This window comes from Natator depressus, chromosome 11 (assembly GCF_965152275.1).
Source record: "Natator depressus isolate rNatDep1 chromosome 11, rNatDep2.hap1, whole genome shotgun sequence".
NCBI classification, from domain to species: domain Eukaryota; kingdom Metazoa; phylum Chordata; order Testudines; family Cheloniidae; genus Natator; species Natator depressus.
The window spans coordinates 41,846,763-41,865,737 of record NC_134244.1 but is presented as its reverse complement, the minus strand read 5'-3'; the positions used below and the strand labels follow the sequence as shown (position 1 = coordinate 41,865,737).

The window sequence follows — 18,975 nt, the reverse complement described above, 5'->3', positions numbered from 1 at the left end:
CCTGGCCAGACTGCATCTTCAAGGATGCACTTTTATGGTGCAGCTCTCTCACCAGGAAGGGTCACTGATGCATTGTGTGGGAACTGGAGTTTGACCAGGGTCTCTGGTCAACAGAGGAGAGCGGGGACATGAAGCACCACAGCAGCATTTCTATAGTTGAATTTTTGCTGAACAAATCTCAGTTTCCCATGGAAAATTGAGATGAAAATGAATCTTTTTTTTCCCATGTGCATGGATGTTATCCATGGTGAGGAAAGCCCATTTTCTGACCCACTCTAGTTCCGAGTTGTGTTTTAATTGTGATGTTGTAACTCTGAGGCTTGCTCTGCCTGAAGGCAGCGACATTACCAAAGTTGTGGCTCATATTACCCGCTTTCCTCTAACGCAGCACTTTTTGTGTTCCTTTCCTCTGTCATTAGCAAAAACCGTTGGGGATTTAACAGTCCCAAATCAGTGCTACTTCGGAAATTAGGCTCCTTTTCACAGAATAAGGAAAGTCTTGAGAGGGACAATCAACGGTTTTGACTGGTGACTTCATTTTTTTTCCCCTCTTAAGTGCCATATTATTTTCTACAGTTTGTTGTTTGTTCCTTCCTCTTTCGCTGTTTGGAAATTAATCATACAGGAAATGATTAACCGCAGCTAGCTCTCTGTCTGCCTGTCTCTGACTTAATGTGTCATATTAAGAGAGAGGCCTGAAAGTGAGTTAAAATGGATGGCTAGATGCACACAACATGCTTTTGTACAGACTTACAATCCAGTTGTTCACTTTGGCCATCCCACACAACTAGTCATCCGTTTAGTTTTAGTAGAATAAGATGTTTGTTAAAAATAACTTAGAACTACAAAGTTAGAATCTGAAATTGCCAAAGTTTGGGGATCCAGGGTCTCAGCAGGCCCATTTCTACTTAATTCCCTTGCCGCTTTCCTTTGTAGAGTGTGATGTCTATAAGAGAAGTCTTACTTCTACCTTTAGATTTTTAAATGAGATTTTTGTTGTTGTTATGACATGCTGCATATCATGGCTGTTTTTTATTCTATTGTTGGAAATGATATGATGGCTGTCTAACCAATAGCTGGTGGACTTAATTAGCACAACAGTCAGGCACATTTAATTACTCCTGGGGGAATTCTGCAACTTGGCGCATGTGCAGAATTTATGTCCCCCGCAAATTTCTTTGCTTCCCCGCAGAAAAAAAATGACTTTCTGACAGAGAAGCAAAGGGAAGCCACAAGGGTGGTCATGCAACTCTTCCCAGCAGTATGTTTCAGGTTCCCAGGGCAGCCGGCAGAGAGGTAAATCACTGTGGGGCAGGGGGCAGGACTGGTGAAGAGAAGACCCGGCTGGTGGCTCCTACCCTCTGCCTGGCTCCGCTGCTATTCACAGCTGGGCTAGAAAGGATGGGACTTCCTCTTCCCCTGCATGGCATCTGGGGCGTGTTCAGACCCATGCCAAGATTTCTCCCCCTGCTGCAGGAAGCTCTGCAACCCCCCCACCCCCCCCCCCACACACACACCCTCAGTTGCAGGGAGAGGTATCCCTGTACAGGAAGCTGCTCCCCCATACACCCAAACCCCATGCATCCAGACCCCCTCATACTCAGACCCTCCCGCCAAGCTTCACCCCCTTCCACATGCAGACACCCCCCCCATGAGCCCCACTTCCCCTGCACCCTGGACTACCCCACCGAGCCCCAAACAGCTGCACCTGGATCCCGACCCCATGCTCCCAGCATCTAGACCACGCTGAGCCCCAACCACCATCATCTGGACCCCCTTGAAGAGTCCCATTACTGTTGCACCCAGAATCTCCAACAAGCTCCTGTGCATCCAGATCTCCCTGCACCCAGACCTGCACTGAGTTGCCCGTACCCAGATTGCCCCATAAAGAACCCTCTCAACGCACACCTGGATCCCCCCAAGTTAAGCCACTCCACACTTGGATCCTGTCTGTGACGGGTTTGGTCAGAGAGACCCCCCCCTTGGGACTCTTACCTGACATACTGGAATTACCTCTGAGCCCGTTTTCCACTGCCAGCTTGGGACTCCAGAACCCTGCCTCGTTGAGCCAGACATGCTAGCCTGCTGCAACGCAGACCCAGGTTTGGTCTACGCCCCCAAAACTGCAGACTTTAACCAAAAACTGCTCAGCAAGTCACCTATCTCCAGCACCCAGACACCCAGCTCCCAATGGGATTCAAACCCCAAATAAATCCATTTTACTCTCTATAAATACAGTGTAAACTCATAAATTGTCCACCCTCTATAACACTGGTAGAGAGATATGCACAGCTGTTTGCTCCCCCAGGTATGAATCACTTTGGGTTAATTAATAAACAAAAGTGATTTTATTAAGTATAAAAAGTAGGATTTAAGTGGTTTTAAGTAATAACAGACAGAACAAAGTAAGTTACCAAGGAAAATAGAACAAAACACGCAAGTCTAAGCCTAATACAGTAAGAAACTGAATAGAGGTAAATCTCACCTTCAGAGATGTTCCAATAAGATTCTTTCACAGACTAGACTCCTTCTTAGTGTGGGCCTGATCCTTTCCCCTGGTACAGTTCTTGTTAGTTCCAGCTCAGGTGGTAACTAGGGGATTTCTCATAACTGGCAGCCCCCTTTGTTCTGCTCCACCCCCTTTTATATCTTTGGCACATGGCGGGAATAATTTCTCTCTCTGGGTTCCCATCCTTCCTTCTAAATGGAAAAGCACCAGGTTTAAGATGGATTCCAGTTCAGGTGATATGGTCACGTGTCCTGTGAGATCCCAAACCTCCATTCTTTCCGGCCTGAGTCACAGGAAGGCTTACAAGTAAACAGAGCCTTTTACAACCAGTTGTTCTAGTTAATGGGAGCCATCAAGATCCTAAGCCACCATTAATGGCTCACACTTTGCATAATTACAATAGGACCTCAGAGTAATACTTCATATTTCTAGTTTTAGATACAAGAATGATACATTCATACAAATAGGATGAACACATTCAGTAGATTATAAGCTTTGTAGTGATACCTTACAAGAGACCTTTTGCATAAAGCATATTTCAGTTACATTATATTCACACTCATTAGCATATTTCCATAAAATATATGGAGTGCAATGTCACACTGCCTTGCTGGGCCTACCTGCCCACACAGAGGAGCAGGGCCCTCGGGCGTTTCTGGGACAGGCCAGGTCCTTGCGCTGTGTTGGGGTTGGGTGCAGCCTCACTGCTGAGTTTGCGTCGGGTGGGGGGAGGAGGGGGCTGCACAGTAATCTCCCACCTCTGTGTAGCCAGTGGCATGTGCTCCCCAATGCCATGCTAGAGCCTCCACATTTATTTGACAAACAAAATTTTCAGAATTTTTGTAAAGGATTTTGGTGCAGAATTTTAAAATTTTTGGTGCAGAATGCCCTTGGGAGTAACATTTGGTAATTTGCAAAATAACTTAAATTAAGATCACAGCCTCCCTGCACTGGTCCTTAGTGCTCAAGATATGTAAGTTTTAGTGCAGTTTTTAGTTGTTATCAGCTCCTAGTGACTGGAATAAATGCCTTGAAAGAGGATGAAAACATATAATGCTGCGTTCTAATCCTCCTCTAGATGACTTTGTGGCGTAGATGCTTTTGGATTTGAGAGTTTTTAGTTTTAGTCTCAGCAGAGGCAGATTCCTCAAACCAATCTGTGATGGAATCCCTGGGATGGTCTGTCTGATATTAGTAACACTAACCTGATGGATTATAAACCTCAACAGATTTGGAGGGTTTTTTTGTTTTTCTTTGCTTTAAGAAAGGGAAGAGTTGGAGAAGCCCAAAGAAAATGGAGAAAGTCTATCAATATTCTAAGGTATATTTAAAAGGCGTAGTTATATTGTGGTAGCTTCTTATCATTCCAGTCCTTGATGAAAGGTGCCAGCAACATTTTCACTCGGGTATTTCTGTTATTACTTTGCACATGGCCCATGATATTGATTGTGGAGTCGTCATAATGTATTGGATTTGTCTGTGAGGTTGCCTCACAACTGTTGCCCTATGGAAAATTCTTCTTTTAGCACAGATACAGACCTTTTTTTTTTTTTTTTTTTTTTTTTTTGGAGCTTAAGGACCGGGTTTCTAGTCTTGGATGAGATGTGTGTATTAGGTTCCTGTTATTGTATCTCTTGTCTACAGCACAGGATTCATTACAGTGTGTGCTCAGATACTGGCCCTTTTAATTTTTATGTATAAAATAGTGGTAATATACAGTACTTTCCCGAAATAAAATGCAAAGAAATTAACCTTGGATTGCAAAGATCTATGGTCCTAAAGTGTCAAAGCCAGACACCCTCATCCTTTTGATTTGTAATGTGGTGCTTTGTCTCACTGTTCATTAGTGTTACAAGCACCTTCGTTGTTTGCAACTACAGTAGGTACATTTATTATTGCACCAACAGAAGTTAACATAAGAAGGGCCATGTTGGGTCAGACCAATGGTCTGTCTAGTCCAGTATCCTGTCTTCTACCAGTGGCCGTTGCCAGATGCTTCAGAGAGAATGAACAAAGGAGGGCAATTTATCAAGTGATCCATCCTCTATCATCCAGTTCCAGCTTCTGGCAGTCACAGGTTTAGGGACACCCAGAACATAGGGTTGCATTCCTGACCATCTTGGCTAATAGCCATTGATGGACCTATCCTTCATGAATTTATCTAATTCTTTTTTGAACACACTTTTATGCTTTTGGCATTCACAACATTCCCTGGCAATCCACAGGTTGATTGTGCATTGTGAAGATGTACTTTCTTTTGTTTGTTTTAAACCCACAGCCTATTAATTTAATTGGGTGGTCCCAGGTTCTTGTATTAAGTGAAGGGGTAAATAAGACTTCCTTATTCGCTTTCTCCACACCTTTCATGATTTTATAGACCTGTATCATATGTACTTCCCCCTTAGTCATCTCTTTTCTAAGCTGAACAGCCTTGATCTTTTTAGTCTTTCCTCATTTGGAAGCCATTCCATACCCTTGATCATTTTTGTTGCCTTTCTCAGAGCTTTTTCCAGTTCGAGTATATCCTGGACAAAGTATTCAACATGTAGGCGCACCATGGATTTATGTATTGGCATTATGATATTTTCTGTCATATTATCTATCCCTTTCCTAATGGTTCCTGATGTTGTTGGGGTTTTTTGACAGCCGCTGCACGATGAGAACTATCCACAAGGACTCCAATATCTCTTTCTTAAGTGGTAACAGCTAATTTAGAGCCCATCATTTTGTATGTATAGTTGATCTGCTGTTTTCCAATTTGCATTACTTTGCATTTATCAACATTGAGTTTCATCTTCAATTTTTTTGCCCAATCTCACAGTTTTGAGATCCCTTTAACTTTTTGTAGTCTGCTTTGGTCGTAACTATCTTGAGTAATTTTGTATTATCTGTAAACTTTGCCACCTTACTGTTTATCCCTTTTTCCAGATCATTTATGACTATGTTGAACAGCATTGGTCCCAGTACAGTCTTGGGGAACACCTCTATTCTCTCCACTGTGGGGGAAAATGACCATTTATTCCTACCCTTTGTATCCTATTTTTTTAACCAGTTACTGATCCATAAGAGGACCTTCCCTCTTATCACATGACTGCTTAGATACCTTGAGAGTCTTTGGTGAGTGACCTTGTCAAAGGCTTTCTGAAAATCCAAGTACATCTTATTGACTGCATCACACTAATCCACATGCTTACCATCACCCTCAAATAATTGTAATAGAATGGTGAGGCATGACCTCCATTTACAAAAGCCATGTTGATTCTTCTGCAACATCATGTTTATATATGTGTCTGATCATTTTGTTCTTTACTATGGTTTCAACCAGTTTGCCTGGTATTGAAGTTAGGCTTACTGGGCTGTAATTGCCAAGATCACCTCTGGAGCCTTATTTGAAAATGGGCATTATATTAGCTACACTCCAGGACAGGATTACTGGACTAGATGGACCTTTGGTCTAACCCTGTATGGCCGTTCTTATGTTCTCAGTAGGATTTTACTTCTAATTTTTAAAAGATGTCTTTTTGTCTCTATCTATCTCTTTTCCTCTGTTATTTAGCCATGGTGACACTTTATTGGTCCTCTTGCTGTTTTGTTTGGGGTATACATATAGTTTGAACCTCTTTTATGGTGGTTTAAATTAGTTTCCATGCAGCTTGCAGGCATTTCACTCTTGGGACTGTTCCTTTTAATTTCCATTTAATTAGCCACTTCCTTTTTGTGTAGTTCCCCTTTTTGAAGTTAAATGCTACTGTGGCGTGTTTCTTTGGTATTTTTTGGTATTTTTCTTCCCTACAAGGATGTTGCATTTAATTAATTACGGTCATCGCTTTTACTGAGCAGTTCAGCTATATTCATCTCTCAGACCAGATCCTGTGTTGCCACTTAGGACTAAATTAAGAATTGCCTCTCTGCGTGTGGGTCCCAGGACTGGCGTCTCCAAGCAGTCATTAGTGATGTCTCTAAAGTTTATCTCTGCATCCCATCCTGAGGTGACATGTGCCCAGTCAATATGGGGATAGTTGAAATCCCCCACTATTATTGGGTTTTCTATCCTTTGTGACCTCTCTAATCTCCCTGAGCATTTCACGAGCACTATCACGTCATGGTCAGGTGATTGGTAGTATATTCCTACTGCTATACTCTTATTATTCAAGCATGGGATTTCTATACACAGAGATTCTACGGTACAGTTTGATTCATTTAAGATTTTTATTATATTTGACTCTAAGCTTTCTTTCACATACAGTGTGCTCCCCCACCAGTATGACCTACTCTGTCATTCCTATGTATTTTGTACCATGTCCCACTGATCACCATTGTTCCACCAAGTTTCTATGATGCCTATCTTATCAATATCCTCATTTAATATCAGGCACTCAAGCTCACCCATCTTAGTATTTAAACTTCTTACATTTGCGAACAAGCACTTATAAAATTTGTCAGTATTTAGTTGTTTGCCTTTGTTATATGATTGAATGAGACTTGTTTGTTTGATAGTTTCTCTTCAGCTCCTGCCTGTACTTTGTCAACTTCTATCCTCTTCACTTTACTAGTATATAGAGTTTTCCTTTTAATAAATTGTCTCCTATTGGATGTGTCTGTCCAAACTATGCACCTGTTGGCCTCCCCCAGCCCTTCGTTTAAAACTACTATACGACCTTTTTAATTTTACATGCCACCAATCTGGTTCCATTTTGGTTTAGGTAGAACCCATCTTTCCAGTATAGGCTCCTCCTTTCCCAAAAGGTTCCCTGTTCCTAATAAACCTAAATCCTTCCTTTGAACACCATCTCATTCACGCATTGAGACCCAGCAGTTCTGCCTGTGTAACTGGCTCTGCACAAGGAACTGGAAGCCTGTTGGAGAATGCTACAATGGAGGTCCTGGACTTCAATCTCTTACCTAGCAGCCTAAATTTGGTCTTCAGCACACCTTTCCTACCTTTCCCTGTGTCATTGATACACACATGTGCCATAACCACCAGCTCCTCCCCAGTTCTACATATCCACCTGTCTAGATGTCTTGAGAGCTCTGCAACCTCCACACCTGGCAGGCAATTCACCATGTGGTTCTCCTGGTCATCACAAACCCAACTATCTGTATTTCTTATAATTGAATCCCCCATTACAGTTACCTGTGTCTTCCTGGTAACTTGGTTTCCTTCCCCCACCCCAGAGGTATCCTCAGTTCAAGGAAGGAGCTGGAAGGAGGGTCCCAACTATGGGATCATTTCCCCTCTGTTCCAGCTTGATGTTCTCACTGATTTTATCCTTTCCCTTTTATCACTGATGTTCACTGATTTTAACTTTGAGCTGCCTAGATGCATGCATTTGTATATATAGTGTCATTAATTTGCAATGACTTACCCAAGCTGCCTTTGTTAGCTTTTTGCCATAGCATTTACATGAAGACAACAAATTATTTCCCATTTAACTCAGTTGAAGGAGTTAAGATTTTCTTATAAGTGAATAGCATGACTATTCCCTCCCGCCCCTCCTGGTATGATGACATAGTAATTGTTCAGGCAACTGCAGCTATGAAAAGACTGTATTAAGAAACAGGATGGTTGTGGTTTGCTGTCAGAACTAATTTTCCTGTTGACTTTTTTTTTTTAAACAGAAAGTTGAAGAACAAAGCTGCATATGTCTTAATTAGCTCTTCTGTTAGATTTCAAATTTTAAATATTGAATTTTAGTATAAGAAGATTGGGAATGGATAGTATTTTGTTCACAGTTTTATTTGATGATCATAAGAGTTGGAAATATGCAAAACTCTGAAAAGAAATGTTCAGAACTTACTGGGATAGTGTCAATTAACGCCTACTTCTGTCTGGAAATATTTCACCTGCTAATATTAGAGGTAACTCCTACAACTACAAAGATCAAAGAGTATTTCTATCAGTTTGGTTTGACAGCGCTGTGTGTAGACTCAGTAAGTTAGTCAGCTTCTCCTTTCATTTGCATTGGTGTCTCACAGAGCAACAGGAGAGAAACTTTTTTTAAAGGAAAATATAAACCTACAAACATTGGGAGAGAGACTCCAAGGCAAAAGTAGTGCCTGAAACCATTTTGAACTCCATTTTCTTCCCCAGTTAGTTAGATTTCAAGATGGTGGTGTGTTCTCCCCCTTTCTTCTCCCTGTTGAAGACTTTAGGCAGTATTGATTACGGTCCCAATTCAGGAAATTACTTACACACATCAGTGGGACTGAAGCACATCTTTAAAGTTAAGCACATTCCAAAGTGCTTTCTTGAACTGCAGCCTATGTAAATTCCTTCTCTCCTCTCCTCTCCTCTCCTCTGTGTAGCATGGATTTTGTTTTAAGTGTATTTGGAATGCTTTTTATGACTTTACAAATAACTGGGAAAATAAGTTGTTTTTCCTCTTTGAAACACACTAGCATCTTAAGATATAAATCTCTATTTCTAAGCAAGATTTTTTTCCTAACACTCCTAAACCTTCTTGTCATTTCTGAGATATTACAGCATTGCAAAGTGGTGACTCGAATCCAGACTAACAGCTCAGATAATTAAATTTCCCTTTTCTAGCATTAATCTGATTTTAATCCATGTATGCTATGTAGCATGAGGTAGAGCTGAAGTGAGTAGAATGTGTTTTATGCAAGTCTTGTTTTGAGACTTCAAAAATAAGTGTGGAAAAAATAAGCTTTGTGTAGTCCTCTGAATAACTACTGTGGGTAATATTGCTGTCAGCACGGAAGCCTGGAGGGTAACTTTTATGTCCACTCCCATGACTTTTTACCTGTTCTGCATAGGTATGTTTTGAGTGACTGACAGTGGCAGCTTCTTCTAATGCCTGTTTGTTTGAACAGGCAAAAGAAAAATATATGGGAAAAGGAGGCATCTTAAATAACAAACTAGCTTCCTGTTCCAGAAACCACTTCCTTTTAAATGTGTGCTTGTTACCTCCACTTACCTATGTCAGTGAGGGAGGCAAGTGTATAATGTTCCCATCTGTGGTGATCTCTTCTTTCCTGCTGCTGCAGCTTCTGGCCCAGGAATTTGATCTTTCCTTCATTCAGCAGCAGTCAGCATGTTGACCCCATCCTGCTTCTCCCTCCTTGTCTAGTACTCAGTGGCAAGGCTTCTCCGGAAAGAAGCAGCTGATTATAGAGGTAGCACTTTCTTTGCACTACCAATTCCCTTCATCTTCCCATTCCACCCTCTGCACCATAGGACTTGCTGGCAGTCTGTGGGACCTTCAGCCATAGTTGGCGAATCATTGATCTTAAGGATACCTCTAAGCTAATGCTTCTGAATGCAGCTGTGAAAAAACAAATAGAAAAGTTCTAGGACTTCTGTTCCAAAATGCCATCTGTAAACATTGGACTTGCACAGAACCTTTTTTTTTTGCTTCTTAAAGTCTGACCTATACTTTTCGCCTTAATGAGATCTGCAAAAAACCCAAGGTTGAACGTTTTACTTTCATCTCTTCGAATTATCCAAGCATGAGATTTCAGATCACGGGAATGATGGGAAATCTGTAGTGTGTTTTCCTCAGAAGCCAAAACACTCGGGGGTAGATCTACACGTACGGTGGCGTGTTGAGTACAGACACTGCACATCCAGCTAGCAAGGGTACAAATATCAGCATAGATGGTGAGGCGCAGCTAAGGCGAGTAGAGGGCCCTCCACACCGGGGCCCCCAGGTGTGTACCCCGTACAACCCAAGCAGTGCCCCCTACCTCTGCCCTGCCATTTTTAGCAGTGCAGTGTCCTGCTGCCTGCCTGCTGCGAGAGCCTATCTTCGCTGCAGTGAAAGGCTCTGGCAGGAGGGAGGAAGCTTCTGGAGCCTTTCGCTGCAGCATGTAGCTACACATGTAATGCCTATACTCCGCACACCACCATAAGTATAGACATAGCCTAGGAGAGGCTGCAGAGAGGTAGTCTATTCTCTCTCAGTTGGGCAATTTTGTGCAATTCCCTCCTCTCCCCCCCGCCCCCCCCCGTGTTTATTCATGAAAGTGTCATTTGTGCCTGTCGCTGATAACTTGCTGTCACAGTATTTGGTAGGAAATCTTTCTCTCTTCCACACCCACTCAGTCTGTTCCTATACCAAGCTGAGATTTTTCTTTTTAAAGTACATTGTACTGTGAGGTCTGGGTTTCTGCTACAATAATAATTTGCATTAATATGGTGCTTTTCATCCTTGCAGATCCCCAAATGCTTTGGGCTAAACTGCCCCTTACCCGGCCATGTGCGGAAGTAAGGCATCTTCAGCATGGCCAGGTAAGGGCAGCCCTGACTGCAGCTCCAGTGGAGTGAGGGAGAGAGTGGGCTGCTTGCCTGATGCTCCCTCGGTGAGGAAGCAGGTGGGCAGTGAGAGGAGCCATGGCTGGGCATACTACTGGCCCGCCAGAGTAGCTGGCCAGGCACACCGCAGGGAGTAAGGTGCTCCCAAAGAGAAATGAAGTAACATACTTTCCCTTCCCCATACCAGTCACGTAGGGTAAATAGGGAGCAGAGAAGAGGCACAACTATTTCCTGGCATTCATGGCGAAGCTAAACGCTTCCTTTAGTCAGGGATGGGCATGAGCATGAGCCTAGTGTTTCACTGTAGCCCTTGATAAAATACAAGTTGTAGATGTAGCAGTACTTGCAAACTCCATCGTTTAAATGGCTCTTAGGGGACTGCATCCTTTTTTAAGTATGAATTTAAAAGTTCTAATAGCTATGGGTGTTTTTTCAAAGTGATGCTTGGAGATTTAGCTGTGTGACAATCCCTGAGACTTATCCTGCAGTGCTTGCTCAGGAGAAAATCTCATGGGATTCCATGGGAACTTTGCCTAAGCATTATTTATTATTGCACGTTCTAAAATGCCTGCCACCAGAGCGAGTAGTGCAGAATAAGGGCCATCAACAGGAAGTGCACAACTGAATCCTCACACACTGCATATACATTGTGGTGGTATTGCTCAGTAATAAGACATCTTTACCTGATCTCACCTGGAATTATCATAGCTGCAAGCCACTGAAATCTTGTGTGAACCCCCAGTTTATGTATGTCACTACTGCTAATACTTGTAGCTGTTTCTTCTGTATTCTTTAAAATACGAAATATTCTCCTAACACTGATTTATGCTCAGAAAATGTAGCTGCTAAATCTGTTAGCTAAGCAGGTGGTTCAGCAGTCAGGATAAAGTGTGAATACAAAGGTTATAGATTGGTTACTTTACTGTATCTCATTGTTGTTGACAGGTTTCATAGCAATATCAGGAAAAGTTCCACGATAGACCATGCCTGTCCCTCCCCCTCCAGCTCCTCCACCTCCCCCAACTCTTGCACTGGTAAGTTTCAACTTAGAAGTAGTCACATGAAATATAAATGTAAAATATTTGTTGTTACAGTGCACCATGTGGATCATATTTAAAGGGGCAAATTCTGGACCTTTGTGCACAGTTGTGTATCTCGGACTCGGGTGAGGGATTCCCTCAGTGGTTGGAGAATGTACGCTTTGCAGGAATACAAGCAGTGCTGCTACTCCTTCCCCCGACTGACGGCATTACTGTCCGCACCTGCTCTGCATCCCCTTGCTCCCTCCATACAGGTCGGTTAGTCTAATATACGGTTTCTCAACCTGGGGATCACGGCCATGTTTCAGGAGGTTGTGACCACCTTCTCTATCATTACAGCTACATGGGAGGAGGTTCGTGAGACTTTTTCTTTGTTGTAACATGAGGCCACCCTATGGAGAAGGCTGAGAACCATTAGGCTAATGGATTGTCCTGTTCGATGAACCAGTGGCTTTGATCCATCCCTGCCCCACTTCCCCTTTATGCTGCTGCTGAAAGCTATGCCACACAAAGGGTGCAGAGGCATTCTGCTGTCCCCACTTCCTGGGAAACGTCCATGTTACTGAGCTAGCAAATCAGGAAACCCTTTCAATGATCATTAAATGATCTCAAAACAAATTAGGTTTTGGGATCTTTTCTCAGCTGCAGTTTTGCAACGAAATGGATCAAAGAAGGGGAGAAACCTAATGCAACAAATTCAGTCTGAATGAGTAACATGTGTTTTCCGTCAATCATGAGAGGCTTTAGAAACGTCTGGAAAGGTTGGAACTCTTATTTTGTATACCAATACAAAACATTTCCTCTCTTTTTCTAAACTTGTCATTACCCTTTCTGAATGCTGAGGTAATGCAAAAGTTACACTCTGAAAAGACAAAGCAGATGCAACTGAGGTTGGGAATCTTAAAACCTTGACTGGAAATCAGAAAGGCCTGTGATTTTTGAAGTGGAGGATCAACATTTTCAAGATAGATTTTAATGAAGAGAAAACAGTAGCCAAATGCTTAATTTCCATCCGAGGCATCCAGTGTTTGGATATGATGTACTTCAGTATGATTTTTTTTTCAAAAACTTCAATTTTTCTGTGCAGGTCAGCAGTGTGTATGGTTTGCTCTTGTTCATTCTCCAAAATAGCAACCTTTTTATTTTCTTCCATCTTTTCAATTATATTTTTAAATTGAGATTTCTAAAAAAGACAGATCTATCTTGGCTTCATATGTATCAAACATGGACTCTGAATGCTGGGTGGAAGAGAGGACTGTTTCAAATTAGACCAGTAGTGTGGCAATGGATCTTGAGTGCTGAAACAGAAGTAGATTTTTGGGGACCAGAGTCTTTGTTTGCAAGGCTAACTGCTTTTAGTGCCACGTTTGCAAGAAGGAGACTGTGACACGAAACTCATTTTGATTGCTTTGGGGTTAAAAACGAAAGTATCCATTTCACCCCTTACTTCAGCAGGTTGCTGCAGTTTTATTTCATATCTTTATTTATTGTTTCATTTTGCAGGCAAATACCGAAAAGCCTTCTTTAAGCAGGTCTGAACAAGCAGGGCGAAATGCTCTCTTATCTGATATTAGCAAAGGAAAAAAGCTAAAGAAGGCTGTTACTAATGATAGAAGTGCCCCTGTCCTAGATAGTAAGTACAATTCTGTTTATTTTAATGTATTTAATGAATGATGAGTTAATGTGCAAAATTAGAGTAGGTTGTATAATCAGGAGGTGAAGAGATGCAGGGTGGTCAAGCAAAATAAATTATTGTAAAATGGTCAAATAATTTGCTATATTAATTCATGTATTAAATCACTTGAGATATCCATTACTGTTTATAAAGTGTGTATATTAATTTGTGTGCTAACTCTGGTAAGTCTATAGCAAAATGTAATTGGCACAACTAAGTGTAGTGGTGGGGAATGGGGGAAAAAAGTGTCTTCCTTTCGAGTTTTGCAGTACATGCTTATTTTAAAGGCAGACTGCAGTGATTTTTTTAAGTACTTCTTTAGATGGCTATAGAAAAATATTCTTAATTTCAAAGCCGTATCTAAAAATATCTTCACCCACCACTGATATGAAATGGTCAGCTGTTTTAATAATTACAAAAGGAACTGCATCTTGATGTCAGGACAGGATTATGAGAGCTGCTGGTATGCAGATAACTGGCTCTGTGGATGAAGGGAAAGCAGTGGACGTGTTGTTCCTTGACTTTAGCAAAGCTTTTGACACGGTCTCCCACAATATTCTTGCCAGCAAATTAATGAAGTATGGGCTAGATGAATGGACTATAAGGTGGATAGAAAGCTGGCTAGATTGTCGGGCTCAACAGGTAGTGATCAATGGCTCCATGTCTAGTTGGCAGCCGGTATCAAGTGGAGTGCCCCAAGGGTCGGTCCTGGGGCCGGTTTTGTTCAGTATCTTCATAAATGATCTGGAGGATGGTATGGATTGCACCCTCAGCAAGTTTGCAGATGACACTAAACTGGGAGGAGAGGTAGATACGCTGGAGGGTAGGGATAGGATACAGAGGGACCTAGACAAATTGGAGGATTGGGCCAAAAGAAATCTGATGAGGTTCAACAAGGACAAGTGCAGAGTCCTGCACTTAGGACGGAAGAATCCAATGCACCGCTACAGACTAGGGACCAAATGGCTCGGCAGCAGTTCTGCAGAAAAGGACCTAGGGGTTACAGTGGACGAGAAGCTGGATATGAGTCAACAGTGTGCCCTTGTTGCCAAGAAGGCCAATGGCATTTTGGGATGTATAAGTAGGGGCATTGCCAGCAGATCGAGGGATGTGATCGTTCCCCTCTATTCGACACTGGTGAGGCCTCATCTGGAGTACAGTGTCCAGTTTTGGGCCCCACACTACAAGAAGGATGTGGAAAAATTGGAAAGAGTCCAGCGGAGGGCAACAAAAATGATTAGGGGACTGGAACACATGAGTTATGAGGAGAGGCTGAGGGAACTGGGGATGTTTAGTCTGTGGAAGAGAAGAATGAGGGGGGATTTGATAGCTGCTTTCAACTACCTGAAAGGGGGTTCCAAAGAGGATGGCTCTAGTCTGTTCTCAGTGATAGCAGATGACAGAACAAGGAGTAATGGTCTCAAGTTGCAGTGGGGGAGATTTAGTTTCGATATTAGGAAAAACTTTTTCACTAGGAGGGTGGTGAAACACTGGAATGCGTTACCTAGGGAGGTGGTGGAATCTCCTTCCTTAGAAGTTTTTAACGTCAGGCTTGACAAAGCCCTGGCTGGGATGATTTAATTGGGGATCGGTCCTGCTTTGAGCAGGGGGTTGGACTAGATGACCTCCTGAGGTCCCTTCCAACCCTGATATTCTATGATTCTATACACCCAGGATGGGTGGTAGAAGCAATCTGCATTCCACAGGTACCACTGGCCCTTTGGCTCTGACTAGGTGTCTGTATTATATGGATGGAAACACTAAACCAAAGAGAAGATCCAGAAAAATATTTAATTTGCCTAAAAATATCTGGTAAAAGCATGTACTGTTCCCTGAATCTCTGATCTTCCTGTTACAATGCTTTAAAATCTAATCAGTCTGATAACATTTAATATGAAACAATTACATATTTATGTACAAGTTATCTTAAAAATATCTCCTGAATTATTTAGTAATGTTCTACTTTTGATCAAGTGCATGGAAATGCTCTTTAAATCCCATTACAGTCTTTCTGTAATGCACTAAAAGTCTCTGCACAACAAGACAAAAGTATGTGCAGTGTTGGGATAGTGCCCAAGTTGAGTCCTTATTTATGAATTGACCTTAGTATCTCTAAGCAAAATCTTAGCCAAACTTCCGAATCCGAACCTGGGAGGTGTCACTCTGATGCATGCAGTTGCATCATGCTGAGGTGACCCCTATAGAGTTACCTAGCTAGACATTTTTGTTCTATGCATGCAGAGGTGCTAACAGGCTACTTCACCTTGAATAAATATGTGCTAACAATATGTGTTAGCATCTGTTCCACCTTGTATTTTGTTGTGATGCTCTGAGTATCTGTCCCAAATCTGAAGAAAAGCTCTGTGTAGCTTGTTCGCTTGTCTCTCTCACCGACAGAAGTTGGTCCAATAAAAGACATTACTTCTTTCCAGTCTGGGGACAGAAATGCTGTGTGGCTCAACCTGCTAGATAGTGTTCTGATGCACTGTAGCAACTCAGCTGCATGACGGGCTACCTGTGCTGGAGGAGGTGCTCCATCCAGTTGAGCTGCTGCAGTGCATCAGAACTCCACTTGGCAGATGCAGAGGCGCCTGGAAAAGCACCATTCCTAAGGACTCTGGGAAGGTAGGAGAGAAACAGGAAAGAGGATCAAGGGAAACAAAAGCCCGTCCCTTTAGTAGGTCATGGGGCCACTGTCTGGTGACAGAAGGCATTTCACAGCCAGATCAGCCGATGGGAAGCACATTGACAGGCACTCAATCCGGACTTCCAAGGTGGGGGTGTAGAGAAATACAGCCTCGGCTAGCCCAGCATGTTTTAACCCTGGATTTTAACGGGAAGATGACTGAAGAACACTAAAGCACTAAAGTGCACAAAGCACTAAAAGGAATGAGATCTCTTAAAAGTGAACCAGAAAAAACAAGCAAAGCAGATCTAGGGCCGCATGCAGCAGGGTGCCTAATTTTAAACAAGTGTGTATTCCCACTGAAAGCTAGACACATGTTTCACTACACTGCTGAATTGGAGCTATCATGGCAAGGCAATCAATGGGGATTAAAGGTAGATTAAATAGTAATATTAAAGGTGATGGGATCTATTTTCTTGTTTGCATGAGTTAGTAAACTATGAAAGATTAAAGTCTTATAGCATCCGATGAAGTGAGCTGTAGCTCACGAAAGCTTATGCTCAAATAAATTTGTTAGTCTCTAAGGTGCCACAAGTACTCCTAGTCTTATAGCAGGAACTCTCCAGAGGTTTACACCCTAAGCGAGTCAGAGCTGAATTTGGCCCAGTGTGCCTAACAAAGGGGAAGGGTGCAAGTGAGCATTTCTCCATAAATGCATCTTTTCTCTTTAAGAGAGAGACTACTGAATAGTGTGTCTCATTCACAGACCAGAAACCCTTTACAAAAGATGGGAAATACCATTCTCCCCTTTTTAAAAAAATTGTGGAAACTGAGGTGCAGAGAAATGACTTGCTCAGGTTCATATGGTATCAGTGACAGAGCAGGGAACAGAACCTAGGTCTCCTGATTTCCCCATCCTGTGCCCTGCTCATTGCACCATGCTGCTCTAAAGTAGTCCCTTGCCTTTATTTAGCACCAGGAAAATACTTTCATGTGCCATTTCAGTTACTGTGTCAATATTTGTCATGGTCAGAGTAGAGAGAAGCATCTTTATATTATGACCTGTTCTGCCTGTTAAAGCTAAAATCCATTCCTAGGCCTTCCCAAAACTATCTAAAAACAAATCACTGATCCCTTGAGGGGCTTTGTTCAATATGTATTGGTGGCAGCAACCCCATTGGTGACTGAGGTTTGTGCAAATTCCAAGCCTCCAAATTGGACAGACCACCACCAGGAAGGACAGGTCTTCCATCTATAACCAAGCCTATAAATCTGGGGAAGGTGGAGAAGGATTAGGGACCAACGGCGTGGGGAAAAATGGAAGCCCAACATAAAAGTGTGGCTGAATACCAAGTGGAATTCTCAACACCCCAACCTATTCTAGTCCCAACTTCTGCTTTGTGCCTGCTTCATAATCCTGTAGTCCAAGACAGCTACAAGGAGAAGGAGAGGCTATGAAAAATACTGGCTATGTTTTAAAATTTCTGATTTTTGTTTCAACAGAACCCAAAGGATCTGGTGGTGGTGGCGGCGGCAGTGGTGGAGGAAGTGGCGGAGGAGGTGGTGGTGGCGGTGGTGGCTATGGCGGAGGTGGACCACCTGGCTTAGGAGGCCTGTTTCAGTCAGGAATGCCAAAGCTCAGATCTGCAGCAAATCGAGATACAGGTAAGGAGGATTTCCCAGATCTGTGAATTCAGTCAAGAATCTTAAAAGCTTTCTAAATGATAAATTTACAAAAACATTCATACAAGAGTAATAAAATAATGCAAGAGTTCTTTGGCTCAGGGAATACCTCCAAACATATGTAAACAAAATACAACTAAAATATCATTAAGGGGTTAACTTTAAACTCTCTCACACAGTAAACTCTGAGGAAAACCAGCATTCACTCTTGTGCCTCAGTATTTCAGTCTCTATAGCAGGTATGGTCATCCATTGAGTAACTAGGTACAAGGAAGGGAGTTAAAAAAAAACAAACAAAGTTTCAGACTTAAATTTGGCTTTGTGTGTTTCATTCTTAGTGCTATGTTTTATAGGAATATTTGTGGGGGAGAAGTTAAATTCCTTCCTTCCCCCACTCCTGAAGGTATTACTGAGAAATAAAAATCTCCGGGATTGAGACCTCACCTGTGGTGTACAGTAATAAGGGCCAGATCCAGTCCATTGCTCTGTGTGTGCGCACCCTCAAAGTGTAGTATCCAGAGGATCCCAAGCTAGAACTCCCTTAAGCCCTAGAGAAACTGGCCTCCTCTTAAACTGGAGAGCCCATTTAACCCCATGGGGGCATAATTTACCTGTTAAGGTATGTGTCAAACATCCCATCTGGCTGCAATGCAAGTTGTCAGCAGCAGCATGCATTAGCTGGATATACACACTTTTTTGTGTTTCACAGGTTTTCAAAGGAGCTGCCCCATGGAACAAAGCAGATTCTGCGGCGGGCAAGATTTATAAAATTGGGGATTTGCCACTTGTTGAGGAAGGTTGGGCCCTAGTGATTATTGACATGAGAGGATATAATGGCTCCACCTAATGTGTACTTAGGATGCTGTTAATGGCCTATGCTCATTATAGATCTAACTTAATCTTTCAGCACATGTTGACACAAACACAGACTTTCAGAGGTGGTTTTATCTATGTTAGCCTGTGCTGGGAACTCTTCTTAATCCAAAGGTTCCCGGCATAATAGGCCATAATAGGCCAGTTTCTTCAATTGCAAAACTGCCTCTTCCAGAGAAACACAAGCAAATCCATAAAAAATAGATATTGGAAGAGGGGAGAAATGGGAGAGTTTTTTTTCTGGATTACTTTCAAGTCCTCTTCCTTTTGCTGAATTCTAGTGATCAAATTCCTTTT

General features: G+C 42.4%; 1 protein-coding gene across 1 annotated transcript in view; it reads left to right on the top strand.

Moving 5' to 3' along the window:
* The window catches only part of WIPF1 (WAS/WASL interacting protein family member 1), a 77,924-nt gene that overhangs the window by 44,721 nt on the left and 14,228 nt on the right, over positions 1-18,975 (top strand). Inside the window, exons 3-5 of the mRNA XM_074967618.1 lie at positions 11,727-11,815; positions 13,325-13,454; positions 17,626-17,787. Coding sequence (XP_074823719.1) covers positions 11,765-11,815; positions 13,325-13,454; positions 17,626-17,787 — 343 coding nt within the window. The 5' untranslated portion in view covers positions 11,727-11,764. The remainder of the gene's footprint in view (positions 1-11,726; positions 11,816-13,324; positions 13,455-17,625; positions 17,788-18,975) is intronic.